General features: G+C 29.1%; 1 protein-coding gene across 1 annotated transcript; it reads left to right on the top strand.

The window, feature by feature from the left end:
• Positions 1–842: 842 nt before the first annotated feature.
• Positions 843–25,081, top strand: LOC135958502 (sodium-dependent nutrient amino acid transporter 1-like). Its single transcript, XM_065509410.1, has 10 exons — positions 843–1,002; positions 20,283–20,514; positions 20,586–20,675; positions 20,884–21,112; positions 21,186–21,456; positions 21,538–21,641; positions 21,820–22,186; positions 23,325–23,424; positions 23,490–23,666; positions 24,975–25,081. Exons 1-10 carry the CDS (start codon positions 946–948, stop codon positions 25,079–25,081), a joined length of 1,734 nt encoding a protein of 577 aa, XP_065365482.1. The 5' UTR covers positions 843–945.
• The last annotated feature ends 14 nt before the right edge of the window (positions 25,082–25,095 follow it).

Here is a 25,095-nt window from a genome sequence, read left to right as displayed (position 1 = left end):
TTCAAAGACTTTTTACATTGTGTACCATTATCGTCAAGGTTTAATATCATTTTAACATTTTGTTATAATTGCAAATAATACACCCTTGTTCATTGGTAACTTTAACACTGTTAAGAGTGTAAGTTTGATTTGAAAAACACTGACGATCGTTATACTACCTCATTTTCAAGCAGGTGTAATCTTGTTGAATATTTAAATACACCTAATAGTTAATGGACAGGTAAATAAATAGTATTCGTATAAGTAACGAATACACCAATACGAATAAGCATACATGTATTCAGAACGATTACAGCTACAGATACTTTTACTTTAACATTGACAGTGAAATATTTCTGAAAAGCTCTTTGTTTGATTCTGTTCCGTTCAGATCGTTTGAGTACTTTATGTCAATATTTTAGCACAACTGTTTCAAATGTTTTGTTTCAAACTGAGCTTATTCTGCCACAAAAGCAAATAACATTATTAATATTAGTTATTATTATTGTTATTAAATGTTATTGTTACTTTAATTATTGATGTTAAGTTAAAACAATCGGTAGTACGGTTTAAACCTTTCAACAATTCACATCGCCTGTTTGCAAAAATATCGTACTAAAGTGTTTATTTACACGTCGTTATTTTTATTTTTTTTTTTGGTTTCAAATTGAAATGCGTGTTTTCGTGTTGAAATACAAGTGTTGGAAAAATTATTAATATGTATTGAAATAAATTTTACTTTTTGTAAAAACTCCGCTGAGAATTTTGTTAATAAGCTTATTAAATTGTTAAAGTTTTTGTGCAAAATGAATTAAATAAAGTTTAACTTTAAAAAAAAAATAATAACAAAACAAATTAAATTATAAATATTAAAATTTTTTAATTGCAACCAAGCATTAAATTGTTTTATTTGTGTAAAATAATTAAATTTATACAACTTATTATATATAAAAATACACACAGAAAATGGAGGTTAAAACAAATGAAACTAATGGAAGAGTCACAACCACGGTCTCAATAGAAGTAATTATTATTGACTTTAATATAATGTCTTTTATGATTATTGCAAATTAAAATTTATTTATTTATTACATTTAGTATATTTACTGTTACACATAAAAAAATATATATTTTGAAAGTACTTAGTGTTGATTATGGGAAAATAGTTCAAGGAGGACAAAAAATATTTATTAAATTGTATATCTACAACCTAGCATGAAAACACAAATATATAAATAGTTATAAATATGAAAGTATTCAATACAGTCACTTCCATCTGTATGAAATTTTGAATATCAAAATATAAAATTAGCAAAAGTTATAGCCTATAACTTGTAGCATATACAATATTCGGAAAGCTTAACTCCTTTATGGATATTCCAGATTTTTGGACATCGGCCCAATAGTTTATAATTCTATATTTTTAACCGTTTATACCTACATAAATATATATTTTGTTATAGCACACTCTGCACTGTTTAATATTTATAATTTCATTAACCTGAACCAGTTTGCGTTGCTAGTTAATATTGTTGATTGTTTTCAATAATAAATGTCTGAAAATCTTAGCCTTTGTTATTAGAAAAGAATATTTTTTTAAATTCGTAAGAAATGGTTCCTTTATTCGAAAAAACAGCTAATGTGGTCTTGAAATAAATAACTTTACCGGAAGCTGAAATGTGATTGCTAATAAATTGGTTTAAACAATTACTTGTTACTAATTAAATTATTAAAAATGGACTAAAGATATGATGCAACCCTGAGAGCCTGCACAGAGAAAACAGATTCGTTGTCACAACCGAATTTGTCGCCAATCGAATTTGTTCGGTTGCAAGTACTATTCACAATTCGATTGTAGTAACTGATGAATATATGGTACTCGCAACCGTTTACAAGAATAATTCGGTGAAAACGACTGAATATTCCAATAGATAGTTTTGTTATTGTGAATTGAAATGAAAACAGCTTATTTTTTTCAAATACAAATGATTTGTCATGTAATTATTATGTAAAATTGTAAAACATTAAATTAACAATAAATATACATGTATTAAAAACTTGGTTCTTGAAAAGATTCATAAACAAGTAGTTGATATCACGGTCCATCATTAGAATCTAGATTTGCTTAAGACCATTATGTATCTTTATGCGTTTTTGAATCTGGTTAAAAGTAACATCCTTCATAGGTAGTGTTGAATTTAGCTAACGATAAACCGCATACCCAAATTGTTGGTGATAAAACATCTAAAAGAATAAATATTGTTACTCTGGATACAAAATTGTAAACATACAAATGCATCTACAAAATATGTATGTATGTATGTAGGAGCATCAATATGTTTAAAATTACATTTAAAGATACAGCAATTACCTTCTTACTCTCAGTTGAATCTTCAGTCATCTATTTACATTTTTATTCATGTATATTTTTCTATTTTCTGGTGTATTTTATGTTCTTAAATATTATTTCAACTAATTTTAATTTTTTTTCATTTGTCAAAAACTCATAACCATTTCATTATTGCTTTCGGTGGAGAACATCGAATTAATTTGTATTGTAATCAATTATTCAGTTAGAGTATTCGAATACTTATTTCTGCAGTTAAGTTTTTTATTACAAATAATTTTATGATTACAATAACCAATAATTTGGATTTGAAGCGAACAAAGCAAAATTCAATTCAGTTGTAATTTTGGAATTAGTTGAATTAAATTTAGCAAAGACACATATCGGTTAAAGTGACCAATTTTTCAATTGTTGAAATCATGATTCGATTGCAATTGTGATTTTACATTTCTAGACATTGAAAATGGGTTGTGTTTATATAATTTTAAGTTTAACAACTAATTTTCTGTTTATCTTATTAAATATTAATATTGGGAACCAAATTCCGACCAATCTGTTTTCTGTGTGTGGTTATTTGTTATTATTACAACGCGCACATGGTTTTTAGAATTTGATAAATAAATTAATTCATTTTTAATTGTATTGAATAAATTATTGTTATTTGAAGTATTGTTTATTTCAATTGTTGATAATTTTTAAAGTTAGACCGAATATTCGGTTTTTGCATTGGGCAAAAATTGGTCGAATACCAGTATTCGGGGAAAATTTAGGCGAATTCCGAAACTTTTATAAAGAAAAAGCGTAGATTATGGACTTTACAAAATTGATTAAAAACAAGTAAGAAACAAATTTAATGAATTTAGTAATAAATAGTACACAGAGAAAACAGATTCGTGATAGCAACCGAATTTGTTGCCAATCGAATGATTCTGTCTTAGTTGCAGAATTTTACAGTTGTGGCTACAATATTTTGGAAGATGTAACTAACGTTTGTTTGCCTCAACTGAAATTCTTCTTTATCAACTGACTTTCTGTTATTAGAACTTAAAAATTCAATGTGTGCAACCGAATCATTCGATTGGCAACAAATTCGGTTGCTATCACGAATCTGTTTTCTCTGTGTATGAATTGATCATAACATTTTTCATATATAGTAGGAACTGAACATAAATTAAATTTTCAAATAATTTTTCATAAAATAAATTATTTTTGTTCTTACATTGAATGAATACAAATTAAGAATCTTGCACTGAATTTAATTAAATTTAGTGAATCCTTTAAACAATTATGTTTTTCAAACAAAGATTTGATTTGGTAATAAACTCTTCTCTGATTTTTATACCCTTCACCTTCATGAGAAGTTTGTCATTCCGTTTGTAATTTCCACAATATAATTTTCCGACCCTATAAAGTATATAGTATATTCTGGATCCTTATAGATAGCGGAATCGATTAATCCATGTCCGTCCGTCTGTTGAAATCAACTTTCCGAAGCCCCCAAATAACTTACATACGGTCCAGAAATGGCTGAGATTAAGGAAAAAACCAGGACAACCTCGATTTTTGACCTATGTCTGGATTACTAAGTCATTAATATAGACAATATGGATATCTAATGATAAACGTATATAAGACCATAGTAAGTAATTTAAAAAAATTTAAAAAAAAACAATTCGAACAATCTTTTTTCAAAAAAATTAAAAAAACAACTTTGGAAATAAAAGAATTTTGTTGACCTAAAAATATTTAAAATTTTTATTTTGAAAGTATAATTTGGTGAATGGTATATAAGATTCGGCAAAACAAACTGAATAAATGATAGCCAATTCCACAGATGTAGCTTCAAAAATATGGACGCTATCAACTGTCAGAGCCCGGAAGTCCCTATTGGAAGACCCTTTATATAACCTTTGAATTAGATTGGAAGGGGAGACAAATTTAATCATTCAATTAATTTTATTAAGCTATTTTGTAATGGATTTGTATTAAAGAAAGCTTGAAGGTTTCAATAAGGAATTAATTCTGTAGATAATATACAAAAAATACAACCTTTGCCCTTTTTCTACACTCTTTGAAATGACCAAAATTTTAGAATTATAATAATTTTGTCTGTTGAAATGCTTTCAACCTTTGAATGCTTCCATTTTGTGTTAATTGAAATCTAATACTGAAAATATTCTTCCTTCATTCAGTTTAGTTTTTAATTATTTGCAAAATGAACTTTGAGAGTGTGTGCTAAAATTAAAATAATAAATTTTTTTCATTAATAATATTTTTTTGTAGAATTAGGCCGAATAATAAATTGTTGGTCGAATACTAGGTTTGGTTTCGGCCTGAAAAAAACTGTTTCGGTCGGACTCTAATAAATTTTGACTGAATGCAGAAACTGGAAAATCGTTTCCTCTTCTAGTCTGTCCTTGCAGGTACGACAATGATCGTTAAAGGTGAATCCAAGGTGACTTGCATGTTTGCCTAGCAACCACTGCCTCGTTAATACTGCCAGTAACCTTGATATATCCCATATATTATGGGTTATCAGTTCCATAGTTCGTTTTACGTCAAAAGAGGGCCACATTAGCTGGGTCACTCTACTTGTATCTAAGTGTCTGAAGATAATACTTTAAATACTTTTGAGTTCCCCGATAGACTAGACGAAAGTGTGCTGGACTATCAATCCAAGGGTTGCGGGTTCGATTCCTGCAAGAGACTCTGGGTGTTTCTGCAGACAAGCAAAAAGCTTCGCAGTTTGTGTTTGTTTTAAAAAAAAAATAAAAAAATAAACAAAATAGTCCACAGCGGAATTGCTACTGAAACCGCATTGGATATCCCAAACTAGTTAACTCGTCTGGCTGTTCATTGCCATAGTAGTCTCCATGCCCATTTACCCATTTTTTGTCTAGTTCAATGATAATCGAGTTAATAACGATAAGCCAAATTAGTGGAGAGGTCACTCTGCCCTGAAGTGTGCCTCGCCCAACTTGCTTGGTCTTAACGCTATTGCCAAGATTTGCTGTAAATATTATTGATTTCAACATGGATACTAACCTGTCGCTGATATGCTCTTCTACATCCAGGTTAATAAGACCTTGTTGAATGTAGAGCTGTCTCTTTAGAACGACACTTAAGGTAGGCATGTTGACTACTTCAGAACCGTGTTTTTAGCTTTCCAGTCAATGTCTTATATGAGAGTCGACGAGTCTTTACAATGTTTACAAGTTGGAGCATACAAATATCACGAGATGAAAAACTGAAAATGCATGACTATATGAAGTGTGTAGTTTCAAATATGGATAACCAAACATATTTTATACTTCTTTTAAAACTTATTTTTGTATTAATTCCAGGGAAGGGTAAAGGTTCAGGAAATAAGAAAACCTAGTGCATAAGTAAATATTTTCTAAAAAAGTATGCAAATAAATAAAAAACTACATATTTCATTTACGTATTTCATTTAATGATTACTATTTTCTTAAGCTATCAGATGGTGGGGAAAACCCGACTATACTTTCTTAATTGTTTTAAAGTGTATAATCTAACTAAAGAGAGAGTCAAAAAAAAAACGTATACTTGTATTAAGTTATATAAAACTTAAACCGTTCAATATACAAATTCTTAAAAATACGTAAATTTATTCCAATATTGTACAAATTCATTAAACAATAAAATATTGGCATATTACTCGGTATTTATAAATTTATCCACTTATTCCTGAAATCCTCCCATTAAAGATTTTATAGTTGCTTCCGTTACCTCTTTGGACGAAGTGGTCGTCCCCTTGTGCTTAAATTTGGACTTGTCCTGGGAAACCTTTCGTGTGTTCTTTAATTCTTTCCACAAGCCGGAGTTCTGGATAGTTGGGTTGATTTGTCTCCCGTGGTACAAAATTGACATACATTATTACTTGAATACCACTCAAGGGCCTTTTTTCCCTAGTGTCATGATGCCAAATCGGGCTAGAAATACGAAGGCACTGTGTGCTGTTTTAAGATAGGTAAAACCCGTTTTTGTAGACACTCCGTAATATATATTTCTGTGTTTACAACTGTAAATGGCTTGCAACACAAGAAACTTCTTTTTGCAGAACATTACCTCGTCCATCAGCGACATAAAAATCTTGACCCGGGAGTTGTGAAAAATCTGCCAGTACATAAGTTTCATCATCCATCACACAAAAGGTGTATTTTTTATAGTCTTCACCTTCGTGAGAAGGGTATATATAAGTTTGTCATTCCGTTTGTATTTTCCACAATATAATTTTCCGACCCTATAAAGTATATATATTCTGGATTCTTATAGATACCGGAGTCGATTAAGCCATGGCCATCTGTCTGTCTGTTGAAATCAATTTTCTGAAGACCCCAGATATCTTCGGGATCCAAATCTTCAATAATTCTGTCAGACATGCTTTCCTATTTAAAATCAGCAAAATCGGTCCACAAATGGCAGAGATATGAGGTAAAAACCAGGACAACCTCGATTTTTTACCTATATCTGGATTACTAAGTCATTAATATAGACAATATTGATATCTAAGATAGATATTTCAAAGAACTTTGCAACGACGTATAAAAACCATAGTAAGTTGAACCTACAATCGATCAAAATAGGAAAAATATTTTTTAACCCGAATTTTTTTTTTCACCAAAAAAAATTTAAAATACAGATATATTTTTTTTTTAAATTTTAAAATAACAATTGGAAATTTTTTTTTTTACAAAAAATGAAAAAAAAAAATTTTGTTTACCTAAAAAAATATTTAAAATTTGTATTTTGAAGTATAATTTGGTGAAGGGTATATAAGATTCGGCACGGCCTAATATAGCTCTCTTACTTGTTTTTACTGAAATTTTTTTTAAATTGAGGAATTTTTTCCCTTGTTCTTTTGCTTCTAAGTTCTTGAACGCATTGCGATGTGGAACTTTCTGAACTTTATACGACTTTAACCCAGTATTAGTTGTGGCTCTTCGCACAAAAGAACTAGAGCATTTAACTTTACGAGCTGCTTTTCTGATAGAAGTGTTCGGTGTTCTTCGAAAGAGTTATTCGACTTATTTTGCCTTAATTTTTTTCTTCCTGATCCAGGTTTTCTTTCAATCTTCAAGTCTTCCTTATATTGTTTAATGACTTTTGAAGCAGTGTTTGAATTATAAGGTCTGTGTAATCCTACAACAATTCAAAAACAAAAAGAAAAACAGGAATTTTGTTTGTGTAAAACTATACTGAACTTGTCAAGAACAGCTGACTACAATACCAAAACAATCGTACATAATAAGGGTACTCATTTAAACGCTTAAGTTTCCCATTTGTGCAAATGGGCAAATTTGCGCGACATGTTTCATGAACCCACCTTTTCAATTTTGTGCAAGTTTATACAGAAAATTTATATTTGTCAAATAAAAATATGTACATAAAATCAACAAAAGCTTTCAAATTGTATAAATTTTAATTTTAAAATGTTGAATGAAAATTAAATCTTTGGAACAAACGGTGGTATACATAGTTTGGAGGACTTTGTTTATGTTCTAGCTGTTGGTTAATGTTTTCATACACAATGTCATTTAATACAATCATTCTGTTCCAAAGTTACACAATTTTCACATGCACAAAATTTTTATATTTTATTTGATTTTTATTTCTTATAAATAAAAGTAAACATAAGCAGCTGATTCATCAAATGCACAATAAATTCAAGTTTGCGAGTCTAAATTGTCGCGCAAACTTATCGGAGTTGTGCAAACGAATTTCCATACATTTTTTGATATTTCATTTGCGAGAGTGTAAAAATGCACAGATTGCACAGTTTGCGAGGCTTTTAAGCGTTTACATGAGGACCCTTAATATAATTTTCTTTTCAACAACATAAATACATAGTACATATTCGTTTTTTTAAATATATGAGATTCAAGAACTATTAATAATAAATAACTAACAAAAACTTGAAAAAGAAGGCTAAATTAATAATGGCTTCACAAAAACGCAGAGTATATCTGGACAATAGTGTGGTCAAAAATTGCTTGTAAGACGGCTAAAGCCCCGAAAATTTAGTTATTAAATCTACAAATTGAAAAAGCAAGATGTGAGACAGATAAGGTTTTCCTTTGCAGAAATCTGCGTCAGAATGTTCACTACAACAACAACCATATATTTTTTTTTTGTGTAATTTAATTTTTATTAATTATTTTGTAAAATTGGTATATTTCATAAAATTTCAGCTAAATAGAGCAGTAACGCATTTTTATTACTTTTTTATGTTTTTATTTTAGTTTTTTAGTTTTCAATCATAATATAACAATAAAAGGTAGAATCACTACAAAATATGTTCTCAATTCTACATGCCTTGAATTGTCAGACTAATATAAAATAAAAAATAAAAGTACAATTGAAAAAAACAACATCAAAAATTAACTAAATTGAAAAATATTTTAAATTCAATTTAAATGTTCATTTGAACAAAATGTCGTAAGATTTATAATATGTCCTGAAAATAAAATTAAAGTATGGAGTGCAGCCTGCGGTGTTAAGCTGAAGATACACTCACGGATTTGCATGGATCATTTCAATGACTCCGATTGAACTCTATTTCAAATATAAACAAATTATTTCTCAATTTTCATTTATTATTATTCGTATTTTTGGATTTCTGTTTTTTATTTTTCTATTATTTGACGTAACAAGGCATAGCATTTTAAACTCTCTCCCTAGTGATTATACCTTCTAATGGTTGTATCATGGTTTTCAATATTAAAATATTTATAGAACTTAAAAAGAATGTAACAACACAAAAGTAAACAAATTTGAAAAAAAAAACAATGACTCTCTAAAAATGTAAACAAATTTTGACAAGCACAGTATGTAAACACAAAGTGGGAAAAATGATCAGCTGGTTATTTGCACAGACCTTCTTAATAGACCTTGAGTGTGACTAAGAACTTTCAAATCTATTGATTTTTTTTGAAGTTCATATTGGATTTATGTATTTAAAGTTTCAAATATTTTTATAGGAAACCTGGTTTCGCTCCAGAATTTGTTGGAACAAGGATAAGTTTTGGCTGGAATAGTGTGTATATGTTTTTTTGGTCTCACTCTTTAATCTATTAATCGATACTTATATGAAGTATCAATGTTTGAATTGTTTTTTATATTCTTTATAAAATTGGATTAAAGAATTTAATTGTTCTGTTATTTTTCTTCAAAAAAATTCCCATTAAAACAATTTTTATTTATTATTTACATTTATAAATTGTAAATATGTACATTTGTTGGCAAACAAACGTCTGTCTGACTGTCTTTTTTACAAATAAAACATTTCTTACTCTTTTTTATTGACTTTTAAATGAGCTCATGCCTTTTTAAATACTAATTTGAATATGTATATATGCATATTTGTATATATGTATTTTAAATTTAAAATATCACATTTATTATAACGGAACTCTAAAGATATAAAATTTTTCTTAAAAGAGGAAAAAGTACCAAACATTAAAAATTCATTTATATTGGATACACACTTATAATCCCAGCATAAAATTACATGACAAAGAAGTGGTTCGATTTAGGCGAAACATGCATGATTTTTATATTAGGGTGTCATTGGAGATTAGGCATTTCTTCAAATGAAGAGTCGTTCATTTGAATGATTTCATAGAAGCAATTCAAGTTCGATGAATTGACTACTTTTTTTCATTGATGAAACATCTAAGATTTTCGAAAAGATGTCAAATACAATGCATTTTAATAACAAAATTAAACAAAATTATATTTTATAGTTATTTCTACAATATTAAATCTAAAAACACTTCAATCTCAATAAATTTAAAGAAATGTGAAATATTTCCAATCCCATTTAATCTTGAAAAACTGTTCTTCGATGATATTTTTAAGTGCTTCATTATTGACGAATATATTCAAATTTAGAAAGGCATTAAAAATGAATTGTAATGTACTATTGCTTAAGATGTTGTGAAAATGACATTCACTTTGAACTACTTCCATATTTTATTTTTTTTTTGCTGGGATGTGGTAAATGTTAACAAAATACAAAGTTATTTTTACTTCCTTATTTTCTTAATTATTAACAAAAAAACGATTCAAATTAGTTGTTAAAAAAAAGTTAATTAACAAAAATGTTTACAAAAAAGTAATATGAAAAACTTTATTCTTACTCACTACCTCAAACTTATTCGTATTAGGATTGCAATTATTGTTTGTTTGATGAATAATGAGTTTAATGAACGAAATTACAACAAAAAAATATGTTAACATTTCTCAAAATTACTTCAAATATTGTTAATATAAACAGAATGTGTTAAAAATATGTGTTAGTTAAAAATTTTGACTTATGTTAAAACTCTAAAATTTGTTTGCAAATGTTAATTACAAACAAGTAAGAGAGCTATATTCGGCTGTGCCGAATCTTATATACCCTTCACCAAATTATACTTCAAAATACAAATTTTAAATATTTTTAGGTAAACAACATTTTTTTTTTCCAAAGCAGATTTTTAAATTTTTTAGGAAAAAATTTTTTTTCGAATTGTTTTTTTAAATTTTAAAAAATTTTATTTTTTTTCCGATTTTGACCCCTTGTAGGTCCAACTTACTATGGTCTTATAAAAGTCGTTGCAAAGGTTGTCCTGGTTTTTTCCTCATATCTCAGACATTTGTGGACCGATTTTGCTGATTTTAAATAGGAAACTTCTCGAAAGTTGAGAATTGACAAACGATTTGGAATTATGTTTGATATCAAAGAAACTAATTTTGCAATTGGGTCTTTGGATTTGTTGAGACTCAACATTAACGGCATATGTATTAAATTAATTTTTTTCTTGGTCCAGCACTCAGGAGATAACCTCTACTCATGCAATGCATTGTGTTGGAACTAAGAAATTAGGTTATGGGAGGGAGGAAAGAGGAAGTAGTGTTTGTGGATATTCAATTTGAAATTTCTTACATTGAAAATGGCAGGAAAGTCTTCAGCGGGAATTTTGTTCCACATACGGACAATACGGCTAAAGAACGATTTTTCCCTGTACGGCTAAAGAACGATTTTTCCTGTTGTGCGGACTACTTTATGAAAAACGTGTAAAAATCTGCGAGTATCTGGAACAAGGTCCCTAATTTCATCAGAATACATTCCATTTTAGTACCGATAGAACAGTTAAACGCGGCCCACATTGCGTTGGTACTCCAGCGAGTCAGTAGAATTGGATACCCTACTGTCAAAAATAAGTAACTTCACCCTCTCCGAGAAGCTCCAAAATAGACTTTGAAGCACATGAGAGTTGTATTCCATTTTTGGTCGGATATAATAGTGAGGAGATCAGATGGAGTGAAGTTATTCCTACATCGTTTTCGAAAACCGAGACACTTGAAAAATGTGTTTAGACCAGCGGACATCACATTGTATTCTCATGCCTAGAACATCACGAGCGTCTGATTCCACAATATGTACACCACTCATAAATACAGATAAAGAGACATGGTCTGTCGTTCGTTTTTGTGTCAACATGCAACACTGAGTTTTGAGAGTTGAAAACGACCCCATACATATATTGTCATGTTTTGCCTCATCGCCCCAATATCCGACAGGCTTGGTCTATAACAGAATGGATATGAATGGCAAATCTTGCTGTCATCTGCAAAATAATAGATAGGATTTGAAGTTTGACGTAGAAGGTCGTTTAAGGAATAGAGTATGAACGGAGCCTTGCGGTACCCCTGAAATTATCTTTTACTCGTTTTATGAGATCCCATCTAGAGAAGTTATTACATACAACAAAAGCAATAAGTTTTGATAAAAGAGTTTGTATTGAGGACATTTGTCAAATTTATAGGTGCTTGGGACAGTGTGTTTCTATTTATAATGTTCAGATTTCATTCATGGAGAGATTTATTTATTCATAAGTTCATTGGGGGAATTATATCGGATGCTCGTAATTTAAGAAGGAGTATGTATTTCAAGCGAGCTGGACTGTCAAATTGCTTGCGCTGATTATTTGATTATGGGGCAGAAAAAAGCTATGTTTATAATGGCAGAGTCACTCCACTATGCACTATAGTAAAAAATGTTAGAGTGAAGTTTTGATTATTATTTGTCAAATTAATGAAATTGTAAATAAACAATTAAAACTTTAATTTATAAGTTCATTATTTTTAAAATAACAAACGCAAACAAAAATATTTAAATTCAGAGTTTTTAAATATGAATGCAGCCACATTCATAACTGACAATGAGCTGGATCTCCGAAAGGCAATTATAACCGTATTTTCAGGTTTCAGAACATTTGAATGCTGGTTCCATTACTGCCAACATCGAATAACATCGAAATACAAAAATTGAGCTAAATTCATATCGGAAAAATTAATAAAATCATTTCATTAAATCTGAAATATTAGGGTCTTATTCGGGGTGCTCATTTACAATCATTTTCGGATTCGGTTTTGAAAGCGACAAAAAAGGTACATTTGAAATCCAATGTAATTTTTAGTTTAATCGATAAACAATTTAATTCTAGACCAAATATAAAACCGATAACTTTCGATTTCACGAGGCCAATGTACTTTTTTTGTCTTTTTAAAAATCGATTCCGACAATGATTGGATTCTATGACAACCCCGATTTATTGGGCTTTATTTCCATACTTTTTTGGAAATTATTTCATTATGAAATAAAAATCAAATATTGGGAAATACGTTGTAATTTTAATTGGAAGTTATTTCACTGAAATTGGGTAATTATTCATATTTTTTTTCTTTGGGATTTATTTAATTTTTTGGGTTTTAATGCATGTCCAAATTAATAAGAAAACATAATTTGTAAGTGGAAATTATACAAAATAATTGCATTAAAAAGTAATTATTCAAAAAGATAGAGTGGTTTGCATTCAGAAATATATTTTTTTAAGATAGAGAGAAGAATTACAAACATGTTAATGAAATTGCATAAAATAAGTTTTTTTTTCTTTGAAATTTATACCACAAATGTGGTCTTCTTTGTTAAATATTTTGCCATCATAGTCCCTTGATATTATTTACATTAATATTATTTAATAATAAATAACCTAATGACAAAAAATCAAAGTTATTACTTACATTAAATGGGTTTATTTTATTGATTTCCCTTTATAAAATCCCCTTATAATAGAAAGTGGCTCGGTCAGTTTACATTTGTTTGTCACGTTTAGTTTAGAAAAATTAGATTTTAAATTAGAAATACTAGTTTACAAGTGTTCCTAAGCAAAGTTTAACATGATATAACGTAAAATTTACTACCTACTAGATTTTTTTTGTCTATGTAATTATTTTATTTTACAATTAGATAGCTAGATATAAAATAATTACAATGTTCAATATAAAAAAAAGTTGCCTCTGAACTTAAACAAGTCAATGAATGAGTAATAATACGTCATGTCATTAAGCCGGTTTTAATATTCAACATGTACAGGTACTGTTTAGACACAATGAGTTTAAAAAAGCACAGAATAATTAATGAGAATAAATGCATGAAAAATACCCATTTCGTTTTTTTTTATTTTATTATTAGGAAATGCAAATATTTTGTTAATGTAAACATGTAGTTCCCAAAACAAGTGTTCACACATAATTTAACTTACTGTTTGATAAATATTATTTGTCATGTCTAAGAACTTTTTCTTTGAAGGCAATTATATAAAATGAAAACACATTTCTCGATTAACGTGCTAATTTCTGAAATCGACTTTGTTTATGTTTTCCCCAAATGCTAAAATAAGTTTAAAACAAGTAATAGAGCTTTATTCGGCTGTGCCGAATCTTATATACCCTTCACCAAACTTTACTTCAAAATAAAAATTTTAAATATTTTTAGGTAAACAAAATTTATTTTTTTTCCAAAGTTGTTTTTTTAATTTTTTGAAAAATTTTTTTTTCGAATTGTTTTTTTAAGTTTTAAAATTTTGTTTGTTATTTAAATTTTTTGTATTTAGGGAAAAAAATAACTATTGGTGAAAAAAAATTTGGGTTAAAAAATATTTTTTCTGATTTTGACCCATTGTAGGTCTTATATACGTCGTTGCAAAGGTCTTTGAAATATCTATTATTAGACATCCATATTGTCTATATTAATGACTTAGTAATCCAGATATATCTAAAAAATAGGTGAAAAATCGAGGTTGTCCTGGTTGTTTCCTTATATCTCAGCCATGTGGTCCGATTTTCTCGATTTTAAACAGCAACCGAGCCGGAAGATATTCCGGCTTCGGAAAGTTGATTTCAACAAACAGACAGAAGGACATGGCTTAATCGACTCCGCTATCTATAAGGGTCCAGAATATGTATACTTTATAGGGTCGGAAAATTATATTGTGGAAATTACAAACGAAATGACGAAGGTGAATGGTATAACAAGTAATTGTGTTATATTCGGCTGTGCTGAATCTCGTATACTCACCACCAATATATAGTTTTTTCGTTGTATGGAGTCTTGAATCATTTATGGTCCAACTGTACAGATTAATATCTTAAAACCATAAATGTTGCCATAAAAGTATCTAATGACAATAAAATATTTTGCTGATATACAAAAGCTATTCTCTATTATAGGACAATTATGAAAGTTCGAGTAATATTCAAGGTGCTCTAAAAATTAGAAAATAAATTAATAATAAAAATGTTTTGTTAATATTCAAGAGATATTTAGATATACATACGTATCTCTTTTTCTGTTTAATAAATTATAAAAAATTGTTCAAAATAAGTTTTAGGAAAAAAATTAATAATCGATATTCCTAGTATTCAAATGCTTGCCGACTTTACATTTACAAAAGTTACATTATTATCCGATACGGTGAAATATATTGGACAACTATAACTAGTTTAGCATCCACACAATTAATTTAAAATCTTTTTAATTATAATCTTAACTCATCTGTAATTATAATAAAATATTACCTACTATGTACTATGAAATGATGCAAGTGCAATACACTTTAAGAGGAATAAGTAAAATAAACAACTTAAACATTAATTAAGTTTAAATACTAATTAATAGTAAATATTATTGTTATTAATAAACAAAAATAACAACAAGAAACGAATTAATGAAAACACAGTGACATCAATACTTTAAAACCAATTAATGGGGCTATTCAGTACTGTTTAGTAAGGTTTAAATGGCAAAAACAACAATCTGCTCCTACTCCGAATAACAACGATTTTAATCTCAATAATTGCCCAACCATGCCACGAAATACAGTCCATAATGCTAAAATTAAAAGATTCTAGCTGAAGTTGAACTGCTAAAATATGGGGCTGAACCTGTTGGCGAAGCACTTACACCTCTTCTACAATCTGCATGGCCTCTGTTAAGCCGGGAGCAAGCTGGTTTTAAGCCCGTAAAATCATGTGTAGATCACATTAATACCAGCCGCACTTTAATGGAGCAGTTTCAAGAGTACAATAGTCACTTGTATAGGCTATTTGTTGACTTTGAACTTGCCTTTGACATCGTATACAGACCTGGCATATGGGCGGCCCTTAGGAGCCAATGAATACCAGACAAGATTGTTGACCTAATCGCTCATTCGAACACAACGCAGGAGTTAGACAAGGTTACGTTTTATATCTTACACTATTCCTTATCCTCCTAGATGAGATAATGGAACAAACAAACATCACTGCTCCTCATGGTATACGCTGGAATCTAAGCGAACATCTAAACGATATAGACTATGCATATATTTGTTTGTCCACCGATTCGATGATACACGACAAAAACTCATATGCCTTGATGAAGGGAAAGTTGGTCTTAAGACAAACGTAAATAAAACAAAACTCATGCGGATTGTCATCATCAACTCAATTCCTCTTTCACTATATGGAGCCATAATTGATGACGTAGACTCTTTTAACGATTTGTGTAGTCGCATTTCTCGGATACCGCTGAGAAATTTGAAACTGTTCATGGGTTAGAATTTCGTCTCAACGAAAATTGAAATCACTGAACCCTGAATTACATCTGTATCGAATGTTATATACCCTTCACCAAATTATACTTTAAAATACAAAAATTAAAAAAAAAATAATCAAGAGTTTAAAAACATTTTTTTTTAATTTTATTATTGAAAAAAAATTTATGACAAAAAAAATTTTATTGTAAAAAAAAATTCGGTTTAAAAAATATTCTTCCCGGTTTTTACCCATTCTAGGTCCAAATTACTATAACCTTATATACAACCTTATATACATCTTGCAAAGGACTTTGAAATATCTATCATTAGATATCCATAGTGTCTATATTAATGACCAAAAATCGAGGTTGTCCCGGTTTTTTCCTTATATCTTTGCCATTTGTGGGCCGATTTTGTCGATTTAAAAAAGCAACTAAGCCGGAAGAATTCCTGATATATTGATGTATCAATCATGTTTGTAAGTTATTTGGGGGCTTCGGAAAGTTGATTTCAACATACAGACGGACATGGCTATATCGACTTCGCTATCTATAACGATCCAGAATATATATACTTTGTGGGGTCGCAAATGAAAAATGTAGAATTTACAAACGGAATGACAAACGTATGTATATATACCCTTGCCACTCATGGTGAAGGGTATACAAATATTATTGGCTGAAGGACTAAACCCAGTTTGGTCAGGTTTTCACTTTACTACTATATATTAACTGCGCGCAGGGAAAAACATGTTCGGCATGGTTAGGACAACGGTGTTATTTTTAAAAATTTGTTACTGTCGTACACATATGGATATTTCAGTTATTCTAAACTAATTTATTAATTTGTTGGTACCTCAATTTTATTAACATTATGGTTTTACAATTCCATATACCGAAAATCTAATAAGTTTACAGAATTTCAATAAGATCGATAAAATATCGCTTCATGCTATTAAATTGTGGTAATGGGAATCGATTTCTAATCGATCTTTTTTCTGTGTGCACAACCTGCTAATGATGTATTTAAAGATATCACTGGTTCAAGGACTAAACCCACTTTGTACTCGTTTTAACCTAAGCGAAAGTTCAGATATTGTGTATGGGACTAAAAAATAATATTTTGTAATAAATAAAATGAATAAAATTTCTATTAGTTAATGACATGTAACATGCAATTATTTATGAGACTTTTTTCATTGTTTCTAATATATGAACATTGTAAATTTTATAGACATTTTGGTAATAAAAATGTTTTTTCAATAAAGTTCTAAGTTAGTTATTTTTTTTTAACGGAAAGCTAATATAATTAAATAATACATATTTATTATATTTATATAATTATCCAATTAATTGATTATAGCATGACATTAGGCATTTATCACTTACGTTTTAATATATTACAACACCATATTGGGGAGAGTAATATGTGTTTGTTCTGCCCACAAATATATATATATCGATCTACTCAGAACCACTTTATAAAATGACTTTAACGACCATAAAACTCTTAAAAATTTTGGTATCTAAAAATAATTCAATATAAATAAGTTTCATATAGAAAAAAATCACTCGATCTAATTTCATGGCGATCGGTCCATAATTGGTCATAGCTCCCATATAAAGCCGACTTCTGAAAATCACTCACGAATATAAATTATTGAAATTTATAAAAACAATGTTTTTTCGATAAAGTTCTAAGTTAGCTTTTTTTATTTCTTAACGGCAAGCTAATATAGTTAGTTTTTCTCCCACTGTAGAAATATTTTTAAACATTATGTACATTTAAGATGGTTATTTATTTCTTTAGATCTATATGTGGTAATTCCCTTTAATAGTTCTCACATGTTGTAAAACGTGTATATTTACCAGATATAAATTACATTTAGTAATATGTAGTTGAATGAAACCGGTTAATTGTTGACTAATTTTAATTCTTTAAATCAAGTAGTAGTAATTTTTTATAATTGTACTGATATGTTTATAAAAAATTCCAGTAGTATAAATTAATTATTAATACTGAAATAAGTATATATTGGAAAAACATTTATTAAAGTTTTCTCCCATTAGAAGTAATATTTAAATTAATACACATTATTTCATAATTTAAGTATTTGGTTATAACAACATCTTCTAAGATTTTGAAATATACAATATCTGATAAATAAAAAAAAATTCAAAAGATTTCATATATTGAATTAAGATATCAATACCTGGATATTTTAAATATCAAATTTAATTAATTAAAATTCCATAAATAAAGAAAAATATTATAAAACTGAAAAATATCAACTATTTTGAGGGTCTCAAATTTTGATCCATAACTCTAGTTTTACTAAAACGATTTGGCCCATTTTCAACAGCAAACAAGTAAGAAAGTATCGGTCAAGCCCGACCATACGATACCCTTCAGATATAATATATGATTATAAACAGTTTTCTTTTGATATGAAACTTACTTATACTATGTATTGAATATACCAACATTTTTAAGTCGACATTGGTCGATAAAGTGATTTTCGGAAGTGGGTCTTTTATGAAAGCTATGACTAATTATGGACCGATCTTTACAAAATTTGGTGACTTATGTATATTAGAGTGACAATCAGTTGTACGGAAAAAAAAATTTTTGTTAAAATTTTGAAGAGTGTCGGGTGGAATATTGTGACACTAGGACTAAAAGTTAAGTGCTGAAAATTTGTGCCAAATCGGACGATTTCTGGACGCGCATCGAGGCCAAAGTTCAGATATATGCAAAATTTTACTATTTATATGAAATAAATAAGCGAAACTCGTTAACTTTCTGCATTGTTTTCTAGAAATATGTAGATTTATTTATATTAATGAATATTACATTAACATTTTTTTTTTGGAAATTAACTGTATCTCCTTTGAATCAAAATGACCCAAAAACTGTATTATCGCCAAAATTCGGAAAAAATGCAAATGTGTACGTTATTATCGTTGTAATGAGATATAAATGATAAAATTTGGTTAAAAAATGTTAAAGTTATTACAAATTCGCCAGACCATTAACGTGTCCCAGGCCACTTGAACAAAAAATTTAGGAACACAAATTTACATATTTCGAGAAAAATTAAAATAAAAGCTAATTTTTATTTAAAATATATCCGTATTTACTTGTGTATGAGTTTTTCTCTTCGTAGGATACCGTTAACCGCAGGTATGATCAAAAAAATTTTATTTTTTAACGGCTGTTTCAAATCTTCATTTTCAAATTTTTAAAAATTTTGTTAAACAAATTTCAGAATTTTTTGATCATCACATTAAGATTTATTGAGATCATAATAGGGAATAAAAATATGTCAATACCTCTAACAGTTTTTCCGTACCTGCGATTTAAAATTTGCGATTTTTAAGAAAAACTATTTTTTTGTCCATATTTTGGCGAATGATCCCAATTTCCTTACTGTTATTAATTTTAAGTATGTTCAGAATTTTATAGTCCTGGTAATTTTAAATATGGTCTGAAAGTTTTACTAAAATCGGAAAACGTTAACCTTTAAATCGTGAAGGTCAAAGGTCCAATTTTTCAATATTTGGAATTTCTAATGAAAAGATAGCGAAATGTTATATATTTTTGGGCCGATTTTAATGAAACCTAGGCGCAATATTGCCTTCAACAGACGCTGATAGCAAGATCTTAGTCTTAGAATATTTTATTAGGACTCAGAATATAAATCAATAGTATTTAGATACATATTAACTTATATTGGACTTGTTTTTAGATCTTTTAGATTTTCTTCAAATGATTATGCCCTACTTCACCATATTGGGGAGGGTATGTAGCGCCCAAAAATATTAGTCTAACACCCACCTTTGTATTTGAATTAATAAAAATAGTTAATATATGGAAAATTTTTTAACTGATCTGAAATCCGAATTTTTGGTCGAACTTTATAAGTTTCCCTTTCTAACTATTTTTTTTATGTTGAAACAGTAATAATAAAGATTATTAATCTAAATTTTTTGTTGGACTAATATTTATAATAATTTCTTTAAATGTTACAGCTCTCCAATAACAATGAAAAAAAGTCCGATGACAAAGTTGATGGCGTTGATGGAGCAGTAGATGGGGATAATGAAAGAGAAAGGCCTAATTGGGGCAATGGTCTTGAGTTTCTCATGTCATGCATATCAATGTCTGTGGGTTTAGGCAATGTATGGCGATTTCCCTTTACAGCCTATGAAAATGGTGGCGGAGCATTTCTTATACCCTATTTGGTTGTATTATTTTTTATTGGTGAGTTCATTTAAATTTGAAATATTTAAAGCAATCTTAATAAAGAATATTTTATAATTTTTTATATATAGGCAAACCAATGTATTATTTGGAAATGATATTGGGACAATTTTCAAGTAAAGGTTCTGTAAAAATATGGTCCATATGTCCATCGTTTTTGGGTGAGTAAAAATATCAGAGAATGTCTAAGAAAAAACAAGTAATTTTCTATTGGGTTTTTCAAAATTTGTTAATTAAAAATAATAATTTTTAAAAACTAAGAAAATACATTTAAACATTTTAAAATCATAATTTTGAAATGAAATTCTATATATTGTTCTAAAGTTTATTTATTCAGATATTTTTATTAACCCATTTCTTTATCTTTAGGTGTTGGCTATGGCCAGGCCTTTGGCACAATATGTGTTATTACCTATTATTCCTCTCTCATTTCTCTAACACTCTATTACATGGTGGTCTCATGCCAAGCGATATTACCCTGGACTTATTGTCGGGAGGAATGGGGTCTGGATTGTTTGGATTCATTGCCAAAACCAGATTCAATACAACATCATAATGCATCACATAAATTAACAAGTAGTTCGGAGTTGTATTTTACGTAAGAAAATCATTTCTAATTTTCAAATAGTTTTGACTTTGAAATCAATTCTTTTGTTACCTATTTTTTCCAGTGAAATCGTTGCTAAAGAAAAATTACAAATATCGGATGGTTTGGGTATGCCAAATTTATATTTAACTATTACCTTGTTTGTTTCATGGGTGGTTATATTTTTGGTCATACGTCAGGGTGTGAAAAGTTCCGGAAAGGCGGCCTATTTTCTGGCAATATTTCCATATATAGTGTTGCTTGCTCTGCTAATACGCAGTGTTACGCTGGAGGGCGCTGTTGATGGTATTGTCTTCTTTTTAAATCCACAATGGAGTGAGCTACTTAATTTGAAGGTAGGTTAAACAAATAGTATATCTAAAAGAAAATATATTTATCTGATATTCGAAATATTCATAAATTCGTTTATTTTACAGGTTTGGAAAGAGGCCGTTGTACAATGTTTCTTTTCGTTAGCCGTAGGTGTGGGTCCCATCATAATGTTCTCTTCGTACAACCGGTTTGATCATACAATTTATAGGTAAAATTAAACATAATCAGCCCAATTATGAATAAAAATTCCCCGGGAGTATTTTCCATTTGCTCATTTTTAATATTCAAATTCAATGGGAAAAAACTCCCAAGGAATTTTTTATTCATAATTGGGCTGAATATTTATGAAATTAAATGAAAGATTTTAAACTTTTAACTCATTACAGAGACGCCATGATTGTAACTAGTTTGGATACCGTTACCAGCATGTTAGCTGGCATAACAATATTCGGTATTTTGGGAAATTTGGCTCATAATCTCAATATTACCAATATCAAGGAGGTGGTTCAAAGCGGTACCGCCTTGGCTTTCATTTCATATCCCGATGCTATAGCCAAATTTCAAGCCATACCTCAATTTTTTGCTGTACTTTTCTTCTTTATGTTATTCGTATTGGGAGTGGGCTCGATTGTGGCTCTTCAGAGTACGATTGTTACAATAATATGTGATCAATACAAATCATTAAAATATTGGGTGGTAGCCTTGATAACATCGATTTGTGGTTTTCTATTGGGAGTGGTTTATGTGACACCGGTAAGTGGTTCTTATTATTATATAATACTAGTTGATCGCCCCGGCTTCGCCCGGTAGCATTTACTAATGTTAGTTCTTCAAATTTCTCCAACCCACGCACACCAGCCTGTTCTTATTTATTTGCAAATAAAATATCTAAATTTGTACTGCATACTTTAGGGAGCTTTTTTATTACTGTTGAATGGACTCACAAAAAAAAAATTTCCGAGTTTTACCCGGAATTTTTTGTTCAAAATTTGTTAAAACTTGGTACACAGGTCATACCAAATTTTAAGTTGCTCAAACCTACATACATATGTATATAAAAACCAAACTAAAACAAATTTAGGAAATTTTGGAGATCTTTAAATTCTGCATAACCATGAAAAACATGTACCAAATATTATCGAATTGAGAAGAGTAAAAAAAAATTTTTTTTAATCGAAATTTTTCGTTTCGTCTCTATAGTAAAACGTTTCCATTTTTATACCCTTCTCACGAAGGTTTTTGTCATTCCGTTTGTAATTTCCACAATATAATCTTCCCACCCTATAAAGTATATATATTCTGGATCCTTATAGATAGCGGAGTCGATTAAGCAATGTCTGTCCATCTGTCTGTTGAAATCAACTTTCCGAAACCCCCAAATAATTTACATACACGATTCATACATCAATATCTCCGGAATTCTTCCGGCTCGGTTGCTATTTAAAATTGACAAAATCGGGCCACAAATGGTTGAGATATAAGGAAAAAACCAGGACAGCCTCGATTTTTGACCTATTTTTTACCTATATCTGGATTACTAAGTCATTAATATAGACAATATGGATGTCTAATAATAGATATTTCAAAGACCTTTGCAACGACGTATATAAGTTGGACGGACCTACAATGGGTCAAAATCGGAAAAAAAAAATTTTTAACCCGATTTTTTTTTTGCCAAATATTAAAAAAAAAAAAATTTTAAAACAAAAAAAAAACTTTTAAATATAAAAATTTTAAAAAAACAATTCGAAAATTTTTTTAAAAAAAAAAACAACTTTGGAAAAATGTTTTTTTTTTTTTTAAATTTTTATTTTGAAGTATAATTTGGTGAAGAGTATATAAGATTCGACACAGCCGAATATAGATCTCTTACATGTTTTTTCTACTTTAGGGCGGCCAATGGATTTTAAATTTGGTGGATTTTTATGGTGGCACTTATGTGATATTCGCCTTGGCGATATTTGAAATTGTTGGCGTCATTTGGATTTATGGTAAGTCTTTATATTGAAATATTGTTTATATTACATAACTATTCAATTTTATTACATTTTCATAGGCTTGCAAAACTTCTGTGATGATGTTGAATTTATGACCCACAGGAAGGTTTCCATGTACTGGCGTATCTGCTGGTCATTTTTGACACCCATAATGATGTTGATTATATTCATCTATTCCATGATAACAATAGAGCCTTTAACATATAAAGGATTTGTTTATCCGGATTCTGCAAACGGTAAATATTTTTAAAAATATAAAAATGTTTTCGTTTTTAAAATTAATTCACATATTTTGTTGTTCCGGCAATCGAATCCACATTATTTGCTCTTTTTATTTGCTATAAATATTCGAACAATTAAGTGTAGCAGTTTTTATTTAAAAATATATATAACAAGTAAGAGTGCTATATTCGGCTGTGCCGAATCTTATATACCCTTCACCAAATTATACTTCAAACTTTTAAATATTTTTAGGTAAACAAAATTTATTTTTTTTTTCCATTTTTTGGAAAAAATTTTTTTTCGATTGTTATTTTATTTTTTTTTTTAAATTTTAAAATTTTTTTTTTTTAAGTTTAATTTTTTTTTTTTAAATTTTAAAATTTTTTTTTTTTAAATTTAAATTTTTTTTTTTTTTTAAATTTTAAAATTTTTTTTTTTTTTAAATTTAAATTTTTTTTTTTAAAATTTTAAAAAAATATTTTTTGTTTTTTAAATTTTTTTTTTTGAAAAAAAAATTCGGGTTAAAAATTTTTGACCCATTGTAGGTCCAACTTACTATGGTCTTATATACGTAGTTGCAAATGTCTTTGAAATATCTATCATTAGATATCCATAGTGTCTATATTAATGTCTTAGTAATCCAGATATAGGTAAAAAATAGGTCAAAAATCGAGGTTGTCTTGGTTTTTTCCTCATATCTCAGCCATTTGTGGACCGATTTTGCTGATTTTAAATAGCAAAATTCTCGAAAGCATGTCTGACAGAATTATTGAAGATTTGGATCCCGAAGATATCTGGGGTCTTCAGAAAACTGATTTCAACAGACAGACAGACAGACAGACAGACAGACAGACAGACAGACAGACAGACAGACAGACAGACAGACAGACAGACAGAGAGACAGACAGACAGACAGACAGACAGACAGACAGACAGACAGACAGACAGACAGACAGACAGACAGACAGACAGACAGACAGACAGACAGACAGACAGACAGACAGACAGACAGACAGACAGACAGACAGACAGACAGACAGACAGACAGACAGACAGACAGACAGACAGACAGACAGACAGACAGACAGACAGACAGACAGACAGACAGACAGACAGACAGACAGACAGACAGACAGACAGACAGACAGACAGACGGACATGGCTTAATCGACTCCGCTATCTATAAGGATCCAGAATATATATACTTTATAGGGTCGGAAATGAAAAATGTAGAAATTACAAACGGAATGACAAACTTATATATACGAAGGTGAAGGGTATAAAAATTATATAAAACCATTCCCTTTTTGAAATTATTTCAGCTGCCGGTTGGATAATCTTTATTATTGGTGTTCTTCAATTCCCTCTGTGGGGACTTTGGTATATTAAAAGTCATTATAAAGAATCATTCCTAACAGTAAGTTTTTGAAACAGTAATAATAA

This window comes from Calliphora vicina, chromosome 4 (assembly GCF_958450345.1).
Source record: "Calliphora vicina chromosome 4, idCalVici1.1, whole genome shotgun sequence".
Lineage (NCBI taxonomy): Eukaryota > Metazoa > Arthropoda > Insecta > Diptera > Calliphoridae > Calliphora > Calliphora vicina.
The sequence above is the reverse complement of the archived record's forward strand: the minus strand, read 5'-3'. Positions and strand labels throughout refer to the sequence as shown.